This window comes from Euleptes europaea, chromosome 2 (genome assembly GCF_029931775.1).
Source record: "Euleptes europaea isolate rEulEur1 chromosome 2, rEulEur1.hap1, whole genome shotgun sequence".
NCBI lineage: Eukaryota > Metazoa > Chordata > Lepidosauria > Squamata > Sphaerodactylidae > Euleptes > Euleptes europaea.
In genome coordinates, this window is record NC_079313.1 from 132,761,758 (window position 1) to 132,774,161 (window position 12,404).

Below are 12,404 nucleotides of genomic sequence, written 5' to 3' on the forward strand. Positions count from 1 at the left end.
AACGCTTAGGGCTGTTTAGCTTAGAAAGAAGGTGGTTGAGGGAAGACATGATAGAGGTCTATAAAAGTATGCAGAGTATGGAGAGTGGACAGGGAGAAGCTTTGCTCCCTGTCATAATACCAGAACACCGGGTCATCTGCTGAAGGTAGAGGGTGAGAGATTCAAAACAGATAATAGGAAGTATTTCTTCATACAATGTGTAGTTAAATTGTGGAACTCCCTGCCCAAGGTTGTGGTGATGGCTGCCAACTTGGAGGGCTTTAAGAGGGGACATGTTCATGGAGGATAGAGCTATCCATGACTACTAGTCATGATGCACACCTATTCTCTCCAGGATCAGAGGAGCATGCCTATTCTATGAGGTGCTTTGGAACACAGGCAGGATAATGCTGCTGCAGTCATCCTGTTTGTGGGCTTCCTAGAGGCACCTGGTTGGCCACTGGGTGAACAGACTGCTGGACTTGATGGGCCTTGGCCTGATCCAGCATGGTCTTTCTTATGTTCTTATGGAGGAGAGGACTATTCATGGCTTCTAGTCAAAATGGATACTAGTCATGATGCATCCCTATTCTCTCCAGGATCAGAGAAGCAGGCCTATTATATTAGGTGCTGTGGAACACAGGCAGGATGCTGATGCTGCAATCATCTTGTTTGGGGGCTTCCTAGAGGCACCTGGTTGTCTGCTGTGTGAACAGACTGCTGGACTTGATGGGCCTTGGTCTGATCCAGCATGGCCGTTCTTATGGAGGAGAGGGCTATCCATGGCTACTAGTCAAAATGGATACTAGTCATGATGTATATCTATTCTCTCCAGGATCAGAGAAGCAGGCCTAATATATTAGGTGCTGTGGAACACAGGCAGAATTGTAAGCCCACGAGTGCCAATCTCCCGGACTGGTTATGGCACCTGCAAACAGGCTACGTGTGCACCCCTGTTCCAGCTGCGTGCCTGCCCTAAACACTACAGGGAAGGCTGCAACGCGTGCCAGCGAAACTGACATGACCGCTCCTGTGTATTCCGAGCAACCGGCAGTTGAGAGACCGAGGCCAGAGCAACCTCCAGAGAGCCTGAGAGACACCATGTTCCTAGTCACCTCCGTTCCAGCAGAAGCCATGTCATAGAAAGCGCAAAAGCACCTAGCCTGAATCTGCATTTCACCTCCATTGCAACATCAAACTGCTTAAGCTAAGCCATTTAGAGACATTAAGATAACGATGACTCGTTCTTCCAGCTATGCGAGATCGCGATCTCTGGACATTAGTATGATCGCGCCTTTTGTTTTAGGATCGTTAAGCCCATCAGCAAGGATCTCCCGGTTTCTCCCGGGTTGCACAAGCCACTGGAATTAGAATAGATTTCCAAATTCCAACCTCCACACCCTGGTAGTCGGACATTTAGTCCTTTGTCACCTTTTGTCACCTGGGAACCTAGGAGGGGTAATCCAATCAACCCCGCCCCCCAAAAAACAGTATATCTGGGGTAGCCCACTGTCATAATGTTACCTTAGGTCTTTCCCTGGCATCTTTGCCGTTACTCTGTTGGTTAAGGTTTTGCGCAGCCTGACCGCGCTCCCTCCTGCCTCGCTGGCTGAGCCCACGGGAACCCCTTGCCCTTGCCTTTTTTATATTTTCTGCTATCTTAGTCTACTGGAACTTGGGACAACTCTTCTACAAGATAAGGTGTAGTATTACCCCACCAACGATCTCCTGCTAAACTGGCATCTGTCGCTACTCTACTACCTTTTGAATTCTTAGATTCTCTGTATGTTTGTGTTGCACCATTGAATGCTTGACTACATAAACACTATTAATTTGGAATCCTTTTGCCTCTGTCTTTATTCAAAGGACACAGTATACTAACTCTGGTATACAAAGGTTGCACCCTGCTTTATAAATATTGTAGTTTCCGATTGCTCAAGCTAATTTCCCCATTTATAGAGCAATTCGGGTAACAGGATGCTGCTGCTGCAATCGTCTTGTTTGTGGGCTTCCTAGAGGCACCTGGTTGGCCACTGTGTGAAGAGACTGCTGGACTTGATGGGCCCTGGTTTGATCCAGCAGGGCTTTTTTTGCATTCTTATGATAAGATGGATGTTGGCAAGGCAGTTCCGAGTTGCCTTGAATTAGCTGAGGGTTTTGAACCACCCGTTTCCCTGGATTGCCACTTCAACAGACCAGAAAGGTGATGAGGCCAAGACTGGATCACCAACCCCCAGTTGGGGCTCTCCAGAGGCTCAGTTTAGAACCAGGTATCAGTGACTGGTGTTCCCTTCTGGGCACGTGCTAAAGCTGGTCAGGTCTAACCCAGGCCCCTCTGGACCTGGCTTGTGGTGGTAGAAGCCCACAAGGCTTTGGGTATACCCATTCAACCAAATAGCTTGTAGTAGCCTTGCTAAAACTTCGCCCCTCCTTTAGACTCCAATACAAGACAGTCTGTATGGTCAGGGATGCCAGCCTCCAGGTGGGACCTGGGGATCCCCCGGAATTACAGCGTATTTCCAGACTACAGAGATCAGTTCCCCTGGAGAAAATGGATGCTTTGGAGGGTGGACTCTATGGCATTGTACCCCCCAAGGTCCCTGTTCTCCCCAGGCTCCACTCCCAAATCTCCAGGAGTTTCCTAACCTGGATCTGGCAACCCTAACCCCCTATCCCCCGCCAGCGGCTAAGGGGGACCTGGCAACCCTAAGTATGGTATAGTGGCTAAGAGTGCTGGACTAGTATCTGGGAGACCCAGGGTTTGAATCCCCGCTCGTGCCATGGAGGTTTGCTGGGTGACCTTGGGCCAGTCACACTTTCATGGCCTAACCTACCTCCCAGGGTTGTTGTGGGGGGAAAACGGAGGAGAGGAGAATGATGTAAACCCCTTTGGGTCCCCTTTGGGGAGAAAGGCAGGGCTCAAATGAATTAAACAAACCTAGCTGGAAGAAAAATAGATTTAGGAAGCCCTGGGCAGGCAGAGAGGTTTAGCAGCCTTGCAATATTAAAACCGGGCCTTCAGCTTTCCCCCTCCTGAATTGTGGCAGACCTAGGTTTCAACATCCCATCCGATCTCATCCATCCCTTAGCTATTTTCTTGTTTGGAACCATGCCTCACACAACCACAACACGGAGGAAATGGCAGCACCGGAGGGCGGACTCTGTGGTATACCACAGAATCTAGGAGATATGCAAGTCCTAGAGTGACATCACATTGCTACAGAGCTCCCTCCTCAAACTCCGCCTATCCTAAGTACTGCCCTCAAATCTCCAGGATGGAGAGAAGGTCTTTATTTGGCTCTCCTAGGAACCCTAGCACATAAATCAGGCTGCCAGAGACAGTGAATAGCCAAGGTCACCTAGAGAACTTCATAGCAATAGGGTTGCCAACCTCCAGGAAATAGCTGGAGATCTCCTGCTATTACAACTGATCTCCAGTCGATAGAGATCAGTTCACCTGGAGAAAACGGCTGCTTTGGCAATTGGACTCTATGGCATTGAAGTCCCTCCCCTCCTCAGGCTCCACCCCAAAAACATCCCACCAATGGCGAAGAGGGACCTGGCAACCCTACATGGCAGTGTGGAGATTTGAACCTGGATCTCCCAGACCTAGGGTTGCCAGGTCCCTCTTCACCACCGGTGGCAGGTTTTTGGGGCAGAGCCTGAAGAGGGTAGGGTTTGGGCAGAGGACAGACTTCATTGCCATAGATTTAAAGTTGCCAGGTCCCTGTTTGCCACCGGCAGGAGGTTTTGGGGGTGGAGCCTGAGGAGGGCGGGGTTTGGGGAGGGAAGGAACTTCAATGCCAAAGAATCCAATTACCAAAGTGGCCATTTTCTCCAGGTGAACTGATCTCTATCGGCTGGAGATCAGTTGTAATAGCAGGGGATCTCCAGCTAGTACCTGGAGGTTGGCTACCCTACTCAGAGCCCAGCCGACCACCCTGGCTTTTCACACAGAAAATTCTGCTGCTGTGTCATTCTTTCCAAACGCAGTAACCACAGTCAGGTCCCCCCCCCCAAAGTAGTAGACAGAAGAGATAATTTCCTGTCTTGTTGGTGGCTTATCTCTAAGGAAAATGCAGTCAGGTTTTTCAGCAAATGAACAGTTAAGGCTGCCTTTTAAAAGTCTCTTCTTTGGCTGTTTTTATCTGTCTCTTGCAAGGTGCAGGCATTTTGTTCCCAGATAATAGCTTTAGGGATGGGTTGTTCTGCATTTGCAAGTCAGTCCCATGAAAGCCGACCACACCGTCCACTCCCATTGGTACCCATGCAGAGGGCCGTCTGCCGGCACCTCTAGCTGCAAGGCTCAATGGGGTTTAGGGTTTCCAACCTCCAGGTACTAGCTGGAGATCTCCTGCTATTACAACTCCAGCCGATAGAGATCAATTCCCCTGGAAAAAATGGCTGCTTTGGCAATTGGACTCTATGGCATTGAAGTCCCTCCCCTCCCCAAACCCCACTCTCCTCAAGCTCCACCCCGAAAACCTCCCGCCGGTGAGGAAGAGGGACCTGGCAACCCTAGTGGGGTTCCAGGTAGGGTTGCCAACCGGGAGATCTCCCACTATTACAATTGATCTCCAGACTACAGAGATCAGTTTTCCCGGGCCCATTTATGCAGGGTCAATTTTGATGCTCACTCAAAGCTTTTTTTAAAAAAAATGCGACCTTTAAAATGCCTATTCACGATCCTGACGCAAAAGGAGAAATTCCACACACACACACACACCGCTTGCCTGCTCCTTCGTTCCTTGTTTGCACAGCCATTAGCAACCACTGTTTGCATGGCTAATGCGCAGCTGTGATTTTACATGCTTCCTTGAGGGGATTCTTTGAGGCGAGGGTGGAGCAAACACAAAAGATCGCGCTAAAGGGGCTCTTAAGAAAAGCAAAACAGGTATGCGCCGGCTTCACAGTCACTTCCTGAATGACGGTTCAGCGTGAAAAACTAAAAAAAAAAATATGTGGGGCACTTCAGCCTGGAGCGCGCTGCTAATAAGCATAAATGGTCCTGGAGAAAATGGCCACTTTGGAAGGTGAACTGTATGGTATTATACCCCATTGAAGTCCCTCCCCTCCCCAAACCCTGCTCTCCTCAGGCTCCATCCCCAAAATCACCAGGTATTTCCCAGTGCAGAGCTGGCAAACCTAGTTTATTTGTCGCATTTGTTGCATTGCAGGACAACTTCAGGTATTGTCCCCAATGAGATTTATTTTCAAAGATTGTTTCTTCTCTTTCTTCTGTCATTCCTACGCATTTCCCCCGGTGCAGTAAACAAACAAACAAACAAACAAACTCAGACTGCTACCAAACCGTTCTTGACAAGCTGCAGCATGCTAAACTTAGATACGAAAAGAGAGAGCCAATACGATGTAGTGGTTAAGAATGTTGGAGTAGTACCTGGGAGACCCAGGTTTGAATCCTCACTTGTGTCATGGGAGCTCACTGGGTGACCTTGGGTCGGTCACACGCTCTCAGCCTAACCTACCTCACAGGGTTGCTGTGAGGATAAAATGGAGGAGAGGATAAAGGTGTCAGCCGATTTGGGTCCCCATTGGGGAGAAAAGGGAGGGACAAATAGGGTTGCCAAACTCCAGGTACTAGCTGGAGATCTCCTATTACAACTGATCTCCAAGTGATAGTTCCCCTGATGAAAATGGCCACTTTGGCCATTGGACTCTATGGCCTTGAAGTGGGGGCGGAGCCTAGAAGGGTGGGGTTTAAGGAGGGGAGGGGCTTCAATGGGGCATAATGCCGTAAAGTCCACCTTCCAAAGTGGGCATTTTCTCCAGGGGAACTGATCTCTGTCGCCTAGAGATCAGATGTAATCCCAGGAGATCTTCAGCCACCACCTGGAGGTGGGCAACCCTAATTGTACCCCACTGAGGTCCCTGTCCTCCCCAGGAGCCATCCCCAAATCTCCAGGAGTTTCTGCAACCTGAACCTAGCAACTAGGGTTGCCAACCTCCAGGTGGTGGCTGGAGATCTCCCACTATTACGACTGATCTCCAGGAGAAAGAGATCAGTTCCCCTGGAGAAAACGGCCACTTTGGCAATTGGACTCTATGTCATTGAAGGCCCTCCCCTCTCCAAACCCTGCCCTCCCCAGGCTCCACCCCCAAAATCTCCAGGTATTTGCCAACCTGGAGCTGGCAACCCTATTGGCAACCCCACCTCCCCATCCCCCTCCGGTGGCCAGGGAAACCTGGCAACCCTAGCCTGCTGTATCCCTCCGTTGTAAAAAAACAACACAAAAACCAACAGAAAACTAGTTTTTTAAGGACTCCTTACAGCTGAGAAATGGAAAATGCAGAGGTGTCTGGGTCTGATCTATTTAAAAGATTTCTGTCACACGTCTCCAACCATTTGAGGTGGCTTACAAAGCCAAAGAGAAAGCTTTTAGTAACCCACAGGAAATCACATGAATTCCTCAAACAATAAAACCAGCCCACAGATCAGTGAAACGTTCAAAAACAATTCATCTCGTAACAGGAGTTCAGATACCATTGAGGTTTACATTTTCCTTCTGAAGCCACAAAAAAGAGAGTTGCATTTCTTTTGGGGTCTCACTGATAGATTCATGGCTTGGACAGAAAAGGCCCTGGAACATGTATGAGCACAAGAAGGGGGGCTTCAAGCCCACCGGTTGCCAACCTCCAGGTGGGGCCTGGAAATCTCATAGAATCATAGAGTTGGAAGGGATCACAAGGGTCATCTAGTCCAACCCCCTGTGCAATGCAGGAAATTCACAACTACCTCCCCCCCCACACCGCCAGTGACCCCTACTCCATGCCCAGAAGATGGCCAAGATGCCCACCCTCTAATCGTCGGCTTAAGGTCATAGAATCAGCATTGCTGACAGATGGCCATCTAGCCTCTTCTTAAAAACCTCCAGGGAAGGAGAGCTTACCACCTCCCGAGGAAGCCTGTTCCACTGAGGAACTGCTCTGTTAGAAAATTCTTCCTAATGTCTAGACAGAAACTCTTTTGATCTCCCTATATTACAATTGATCTCCAGCCCACAGAGATCAGTTGCTCTAGAGATAATGGCTCGCTTGGATGGTGGACTTTATTGGATTATACCCTGCTGAGGTCCCTCCCCGCCACAAACTCTGCCCTCCACCGGCTCCACCCCCATATCTTCAGGAATTTCCCAGGTCAGAATTGACAAGCCTCTGGAGCATGAGGAGGGTGGAGTGTCATTCGCAGGGAGCGATATATTTATTTCGTGCAATATATTTATTCCGTGCAAAAACTCCCCAGCCCACATTGCTTTAGCATGTTTGCAAACCAATCATTTGTACTTACTGAAAAATCTGCATCTTCTGCTCTCAGGTGGTCTGCAATGTAATGGACGCCTTCCACTGCTAATTTCAAGGCAGGGGACATCAACAACAGCTGCTGATCCTTTGGGCCAAGACTCTTGCTCCCATGCCCTGAGGTGCTGGCCGACTCGGTTTTTTTGCACTTGCATTTGCAGTGAGTGGGTTTGATTTTGGCCTGGTCCTCGTTGAGGCGGCACCGCTGAGATGCCGGGGACCCACTGGATTGCCCGTTGGTCTGGGATGACTCCTCTTGCAAGTAGCAATATTGGATACTCCTGGATCGGCAACGGATGGATCCCTCCTCTGCTTTCCCTGGGCTACTGTACATCTGCTGGACACTGAGGGACCTGCCCTTGGAGATCGGACCAGACTGGGGGGACTCTTCCAGTGGGTGACAGGGAGGTTGTAGTGACGTAGAGCTTGCCCGAATAGGCTCTGTGCGCAATATGGAATATTGGTCCGACGGTGACTTGCACACCGGCTGCGGCTTTGCTGGTTCGTCGAGGTGGGCGCAAAAAGAGGAGGTGGGGGACTGCTCGTTGCTCTGTGGGCTGTTTGAAGACGAGGTAGTGAAGTTAGGTTCCACTTCCGTCTCGGACCAAAACCGCGACGAGTTGGCCGTCATTTTGTGCATGGACTCGATGAGCTTCTTGCAGCTGTCCTTCACTGTCGAAGGGCGTTTCATGAAGAGGAGGCGTGGGACGACATCCAGAAAGACCTTCCTCACCCAATCCGGCATCGTGTGGGTCCGAGGAGAACGGTGGTGAACGTTGAGTACGAAGACGGTGATGATGATGGACAAGGTGACGAAGATCATGGTGAAGAGCAAGTACTCGCCGATCAAGGGGATGACCAGGGAGGTGGAAGGGATAATCTCCGTGATCAGGAGAAGGAACACAGTTAACGAGAGCAGGACCGAGATGCAAAGAGTGATCTTCTCCCCGCACTCCGAAGGCAAATAGAAGACTAAGACAGTCAGGCAAGAAATCAGAAGACAAGGAATTATCAAGTTGATGGTATAGAAGAGTGGGAGGCGCCTGATGATAAAGGAATAGGTGATGTCAGGGTAGATCTCCGAGCAGCACTCGTACTTCTTGATGTTGTAGTTGCCCACTGCATTGATGATCACCCATTCGCCGCTCTCCCAGTAGTCCAGCTGGTCCACGTGGCGGTGCATGCTCTCCAAGTCAATCTTGGCCTTGTCGTAGGTCCATGAGCCAAACTTCATGGTGCAGTTTTGCTGGTCGAAGGGGAAGAAGGTGACGTCGATGCTGCAGGAGCTTTTGTAGATAGCGGGGGGCATCCACTTGATCCGGCCGTCGTAGAAGAGGTGGGCTTTGGTGAGGTGGGTGACTGCGAAATCTCCATCTGCACTGTGTAAAGGGGAATAAAGCACAAAACAGGTGATCAGGGTAGGGCCTTCTGAAAGGTGTATTCGCTAGAGAAATGCTGAACCAACAGTGTGGATATGTAGCAAATATTCCTCAGTGTCTGCAAGGCTGATAAATGTATCCAGCACTCCTAAAGTATCTAGATATCCAGCAGTCTAATTGCTATACTTTTTTTTTTTAACTTCTGTCCATCCAGTTACTCCCATGTCTTTTAATGATGGCAGTCTTTGTCCTTTCCCTTAGCACAAGCTATGTTGGACGGCTGTATCATGCAAATAGGCCTGAGAGGAGAGGCAGGATTGGAGTACTGGATGTCTACGTCCCAAAAGACACTGGATTTCTCCCCAACAAAGGGGAAAGGAATGCTACTCTTCTAGACAGCTTCTACAAAAAAGTGGGAAAGTTTCCTGTTCCCCAAACACATAATGGCCATTAAAGCATGGCTGGTTTGTCCAGGGAAACTCCCAAGCATGCAGCGAATCGACCATGTCAACACGCATGGCCATCTCCAGCCTGCGTTTTCGACCCATCCCATCCCAGAGCTTCCCCAGGTTTTTAAGTCACTCTGATATTGTGACTTTAACCCAAGCCCAGTTACAAATGCGAGAGCTTGCCGGAGTGTATAGCTTCCGGGACGACTCCTTGCTGCCTCTGGCCTCCTCCCCGCCACCGGCTTCCCCTCACCTTCGGTGGGTCAGGATGCTGGAGGAGCGCGGAGCTTGCTGCCTCCTCCACCCAACGCTGGACCCCACGCCACTCTCTCTCCCCAGCAGCGAGCTTTAGCATTCCATGCATTCAATTTTTTGAACGCAAGATCGATAGGGGCGCTGCAGAGGAGGGACCAACAATTCAAAAATGGACCATGCATTAATGGCCTAAGTTACCTTTCCCTCCCCCAGAGTTTTCAGATGGTATCTTTCCCATAATTCAGAAGCTGCATGCATAGATGGATAGATAGTTACTGAGGTCTGGCTCAGATTTACAGAAAACACTTTTACCCCTTTGTTCATGGTGTTTCGTGACAGGCCAGGGAGAGGGAGCTCATGGATGGGGCAAAGGAGTCCTAGGGGAGTCCTTAGAGAGACCACAGGTGGAGAAGTGGGTTGCCACCCCATCGGAGGAGTATGACCATTAATTCCAACAACAGGACGAGGCTGGCTGATGCAGTGCGGAGTGAGGCAGTACGGAGTGAGGGTTAAGAGTCCACAGGGTATGGAGAGCAGGTGAGTTGACACCTGAGGAAGGGGGACATGACCAGTTACTGGGACGGGCACTTAAACTGGTGGTGCAAAAGAGCTGGCGGAGTTTCTTGGGAGTGAAGGGAACTCCGTCAGGATGCACGGATGAGAGGAGGTGAGGGTGAGGAGAACTCTCCAACTGTAATGCGGGAACGAGTGCCGCAGAACCGGACTCGCTAATAAAGGTTAGAGAACTGCTGGAGAGATGGCACCTCTTTATTAGGATGGAGCCCTGCTCCCAGCTTAGTCTGCCGCAAGCCTCCACCCTAGCCATACCATATCTCCCTGCTCCGACACACAACCTGTAATAGGTACATTAATTCCTCTAAACACTGTAATTTGGCCCAAGCTATTTATGTTCATATGGATGGAACCAAGAAGAGAAAGCAGGAAAGATAAATGAGGAAATTTTACAGACCTGTAATTTGGCCCAAGCTATTTATGTTCATATGGATGGAACCAAGAAGAGAAAGCAGGAAAGATAAATGAGGAAATTTTACAGACCTGTAATTTGGCCCAAACTATTTATGCTCATATGGATGGAGCCGAGAAGAGAAATCGGGAAAGATAAATGAGGAAATCTTACAGTCCTGCAACAATCAGTTCTATTTATATGTATTTATATTTTAGATTTATATCCCGCCCCTCCCCCAATACAGTGGGGCATGGGTAACAACAAATCAAATACATTTAAACACGGAAACAGTTAAAATAGATTTAAATCCATAAAATACAAATAAGATGGCGCCCTAAATTCCTTTTTTTATAATAAGTTTTTTTATTATTTTCTCATTTTATACATCATATAAATCATTTTCCATTAATACTTAACAATATAAAATTGAATCCATAAAAATTTCTAATCTAAAAAATAACAAAACATAATTGACTTCCCCTTCACTCTCTTCTGTCCATAATTAAATTGTATATACTTTTGCTAACAGTATAATCCCTCCTCTCAATTACTATATACGTATCTTGTTCTATCTAATTAATATATCTATAATCATTCAGATGTTTTCAATATACTAAATAAATGTGAGGGATTAAATCAAAGAGTATCCTTTAAGTTGACCCATTGAAAAATGTGTAGCGGATACACTAGGATCTGAGAGACCCACCAATGAATCCCCACTCTGACATGAAAGTTTGCAGCAGGACCTAGAGCCAGCCAGACACTCTCAGCTGAGCCTACCTCACAGAGTTGTTGTGAGGATAAAATGGAGGAGAGGAGAATGACGTGAGCTGCTTTTGGGTCCCCACTGGGGAGAAAGGTGAGGTGTAAAGGTAGTAAATAGATTTCCTCCTGGGAAAATGCCATCAGTAGCAAAATGGATCCACAGGATCTAACCCTAAAAGAGTGATTGTGGCAGAAGCTTCCATGGACTAGATCTCCGCTTTCATTTTTTTTTCTTACCGTTTAAGCTTATATGAGGGAGAAACACATATAAAATTAGTAAGAACAGCATCTGTCCAATGTTAGTAAACACTTTAAGTGTATTAATACTTAGAATGGTATTTGTTGACACAGACAATATAAAGAAATAAATTATATCGGGTGTAGGTGGATAGAGGGAGTTTTTTCTCCCTCTCCCATAATACTAAAACTTGGGGACAACCAATGAATAGGATTGCCAGCTCCAGGTTGGGAAATACCTGGAGATTTAAGGGGTGATGCCTGAGGGGGAGGGGTTTGGATAGGGGTGGGACTTCAATGCCATAGAGTCCAATTGCCAAAGCAGCCATTTTCTCCAGGGGAACTGATCTCCAAGGGAACTTTACAATGCTTCTCTATGGAGCAGGGGGCAACCCCTTTGGGACTCCATGAAATTCGACCCCCTCTCCCAATCTGCACCATACTTTGGGGTTCATGCAAGGAGAGTGCCTTGAAGCCACCCTGAACATTTGGGAACTCTACCTCCAAAAATGTTTTCCCCAGGGCTCATTAAAAAATCCCATAGGGAAAAGCCTGGGGAAAGCCAACGCTGAAAAAAGCCGAATCCCTATTCGGCTGATTTGGCGATCGGCTATCTGGCTTCAGCTTTATTCCCAGTTTTAATATTAGGCTTTAATTAAATCCGAAAGAAGACAAAAAGGCCTTTTATGGGTTTATTTTCGGTTCAGGTTTATCGATATGCACAATCCAAATACTAACCAAGGCCAACTCTGGTTAGCTTCCTAGATCTGACCAGATCATTCTAGCCTGGACCATCTAGGTCAGAGCATGTGAAAACCCCTGAAACAGGGGAAATCCTATTTCTCCCCCCTCATTTTGTCACCAGCTCTGGTTCCCCTCCCCTCCCACCCCAGCTCCAACTCCCTTCCCTCTCCCTCCTTATAGCTTCTGCCACGTTTTGCATCCTATTTTGCTACTGCAATCAAAATGCCGCCTGAACTCCCCCTTATGGGTCCCTCCCCCACTATGTCTAGACACGTATGCACAGATGTTACCATTAACCTGAGTGATACACCC

General features: G+C 48.3%; 1 protein-coding gene across 1 annotated transcript in view; it reads right to left on the minus strand.

Moving 5' to 3' along the window:
• The window catches only part of CHRNA4 (cholinergic receptor nicotinic alpha 4 subunit), an 81,024-nt gene that overhangs the window by 17,433 nt on the left and 51,187 nt on the right, over positions 1 to 12,404 (minus strand). The window contains exon 5 of the mRNA XM_056844570.1: positions 7,286 to 8,675. Coding sequence (XP_056700548.1) covers positions 7,286 to 8,675 — 1,390 coding nt within the window. The remainder of the gene's footprint in view (positions 1 to 7,285; positions 8,676 to 12,404) is intronic.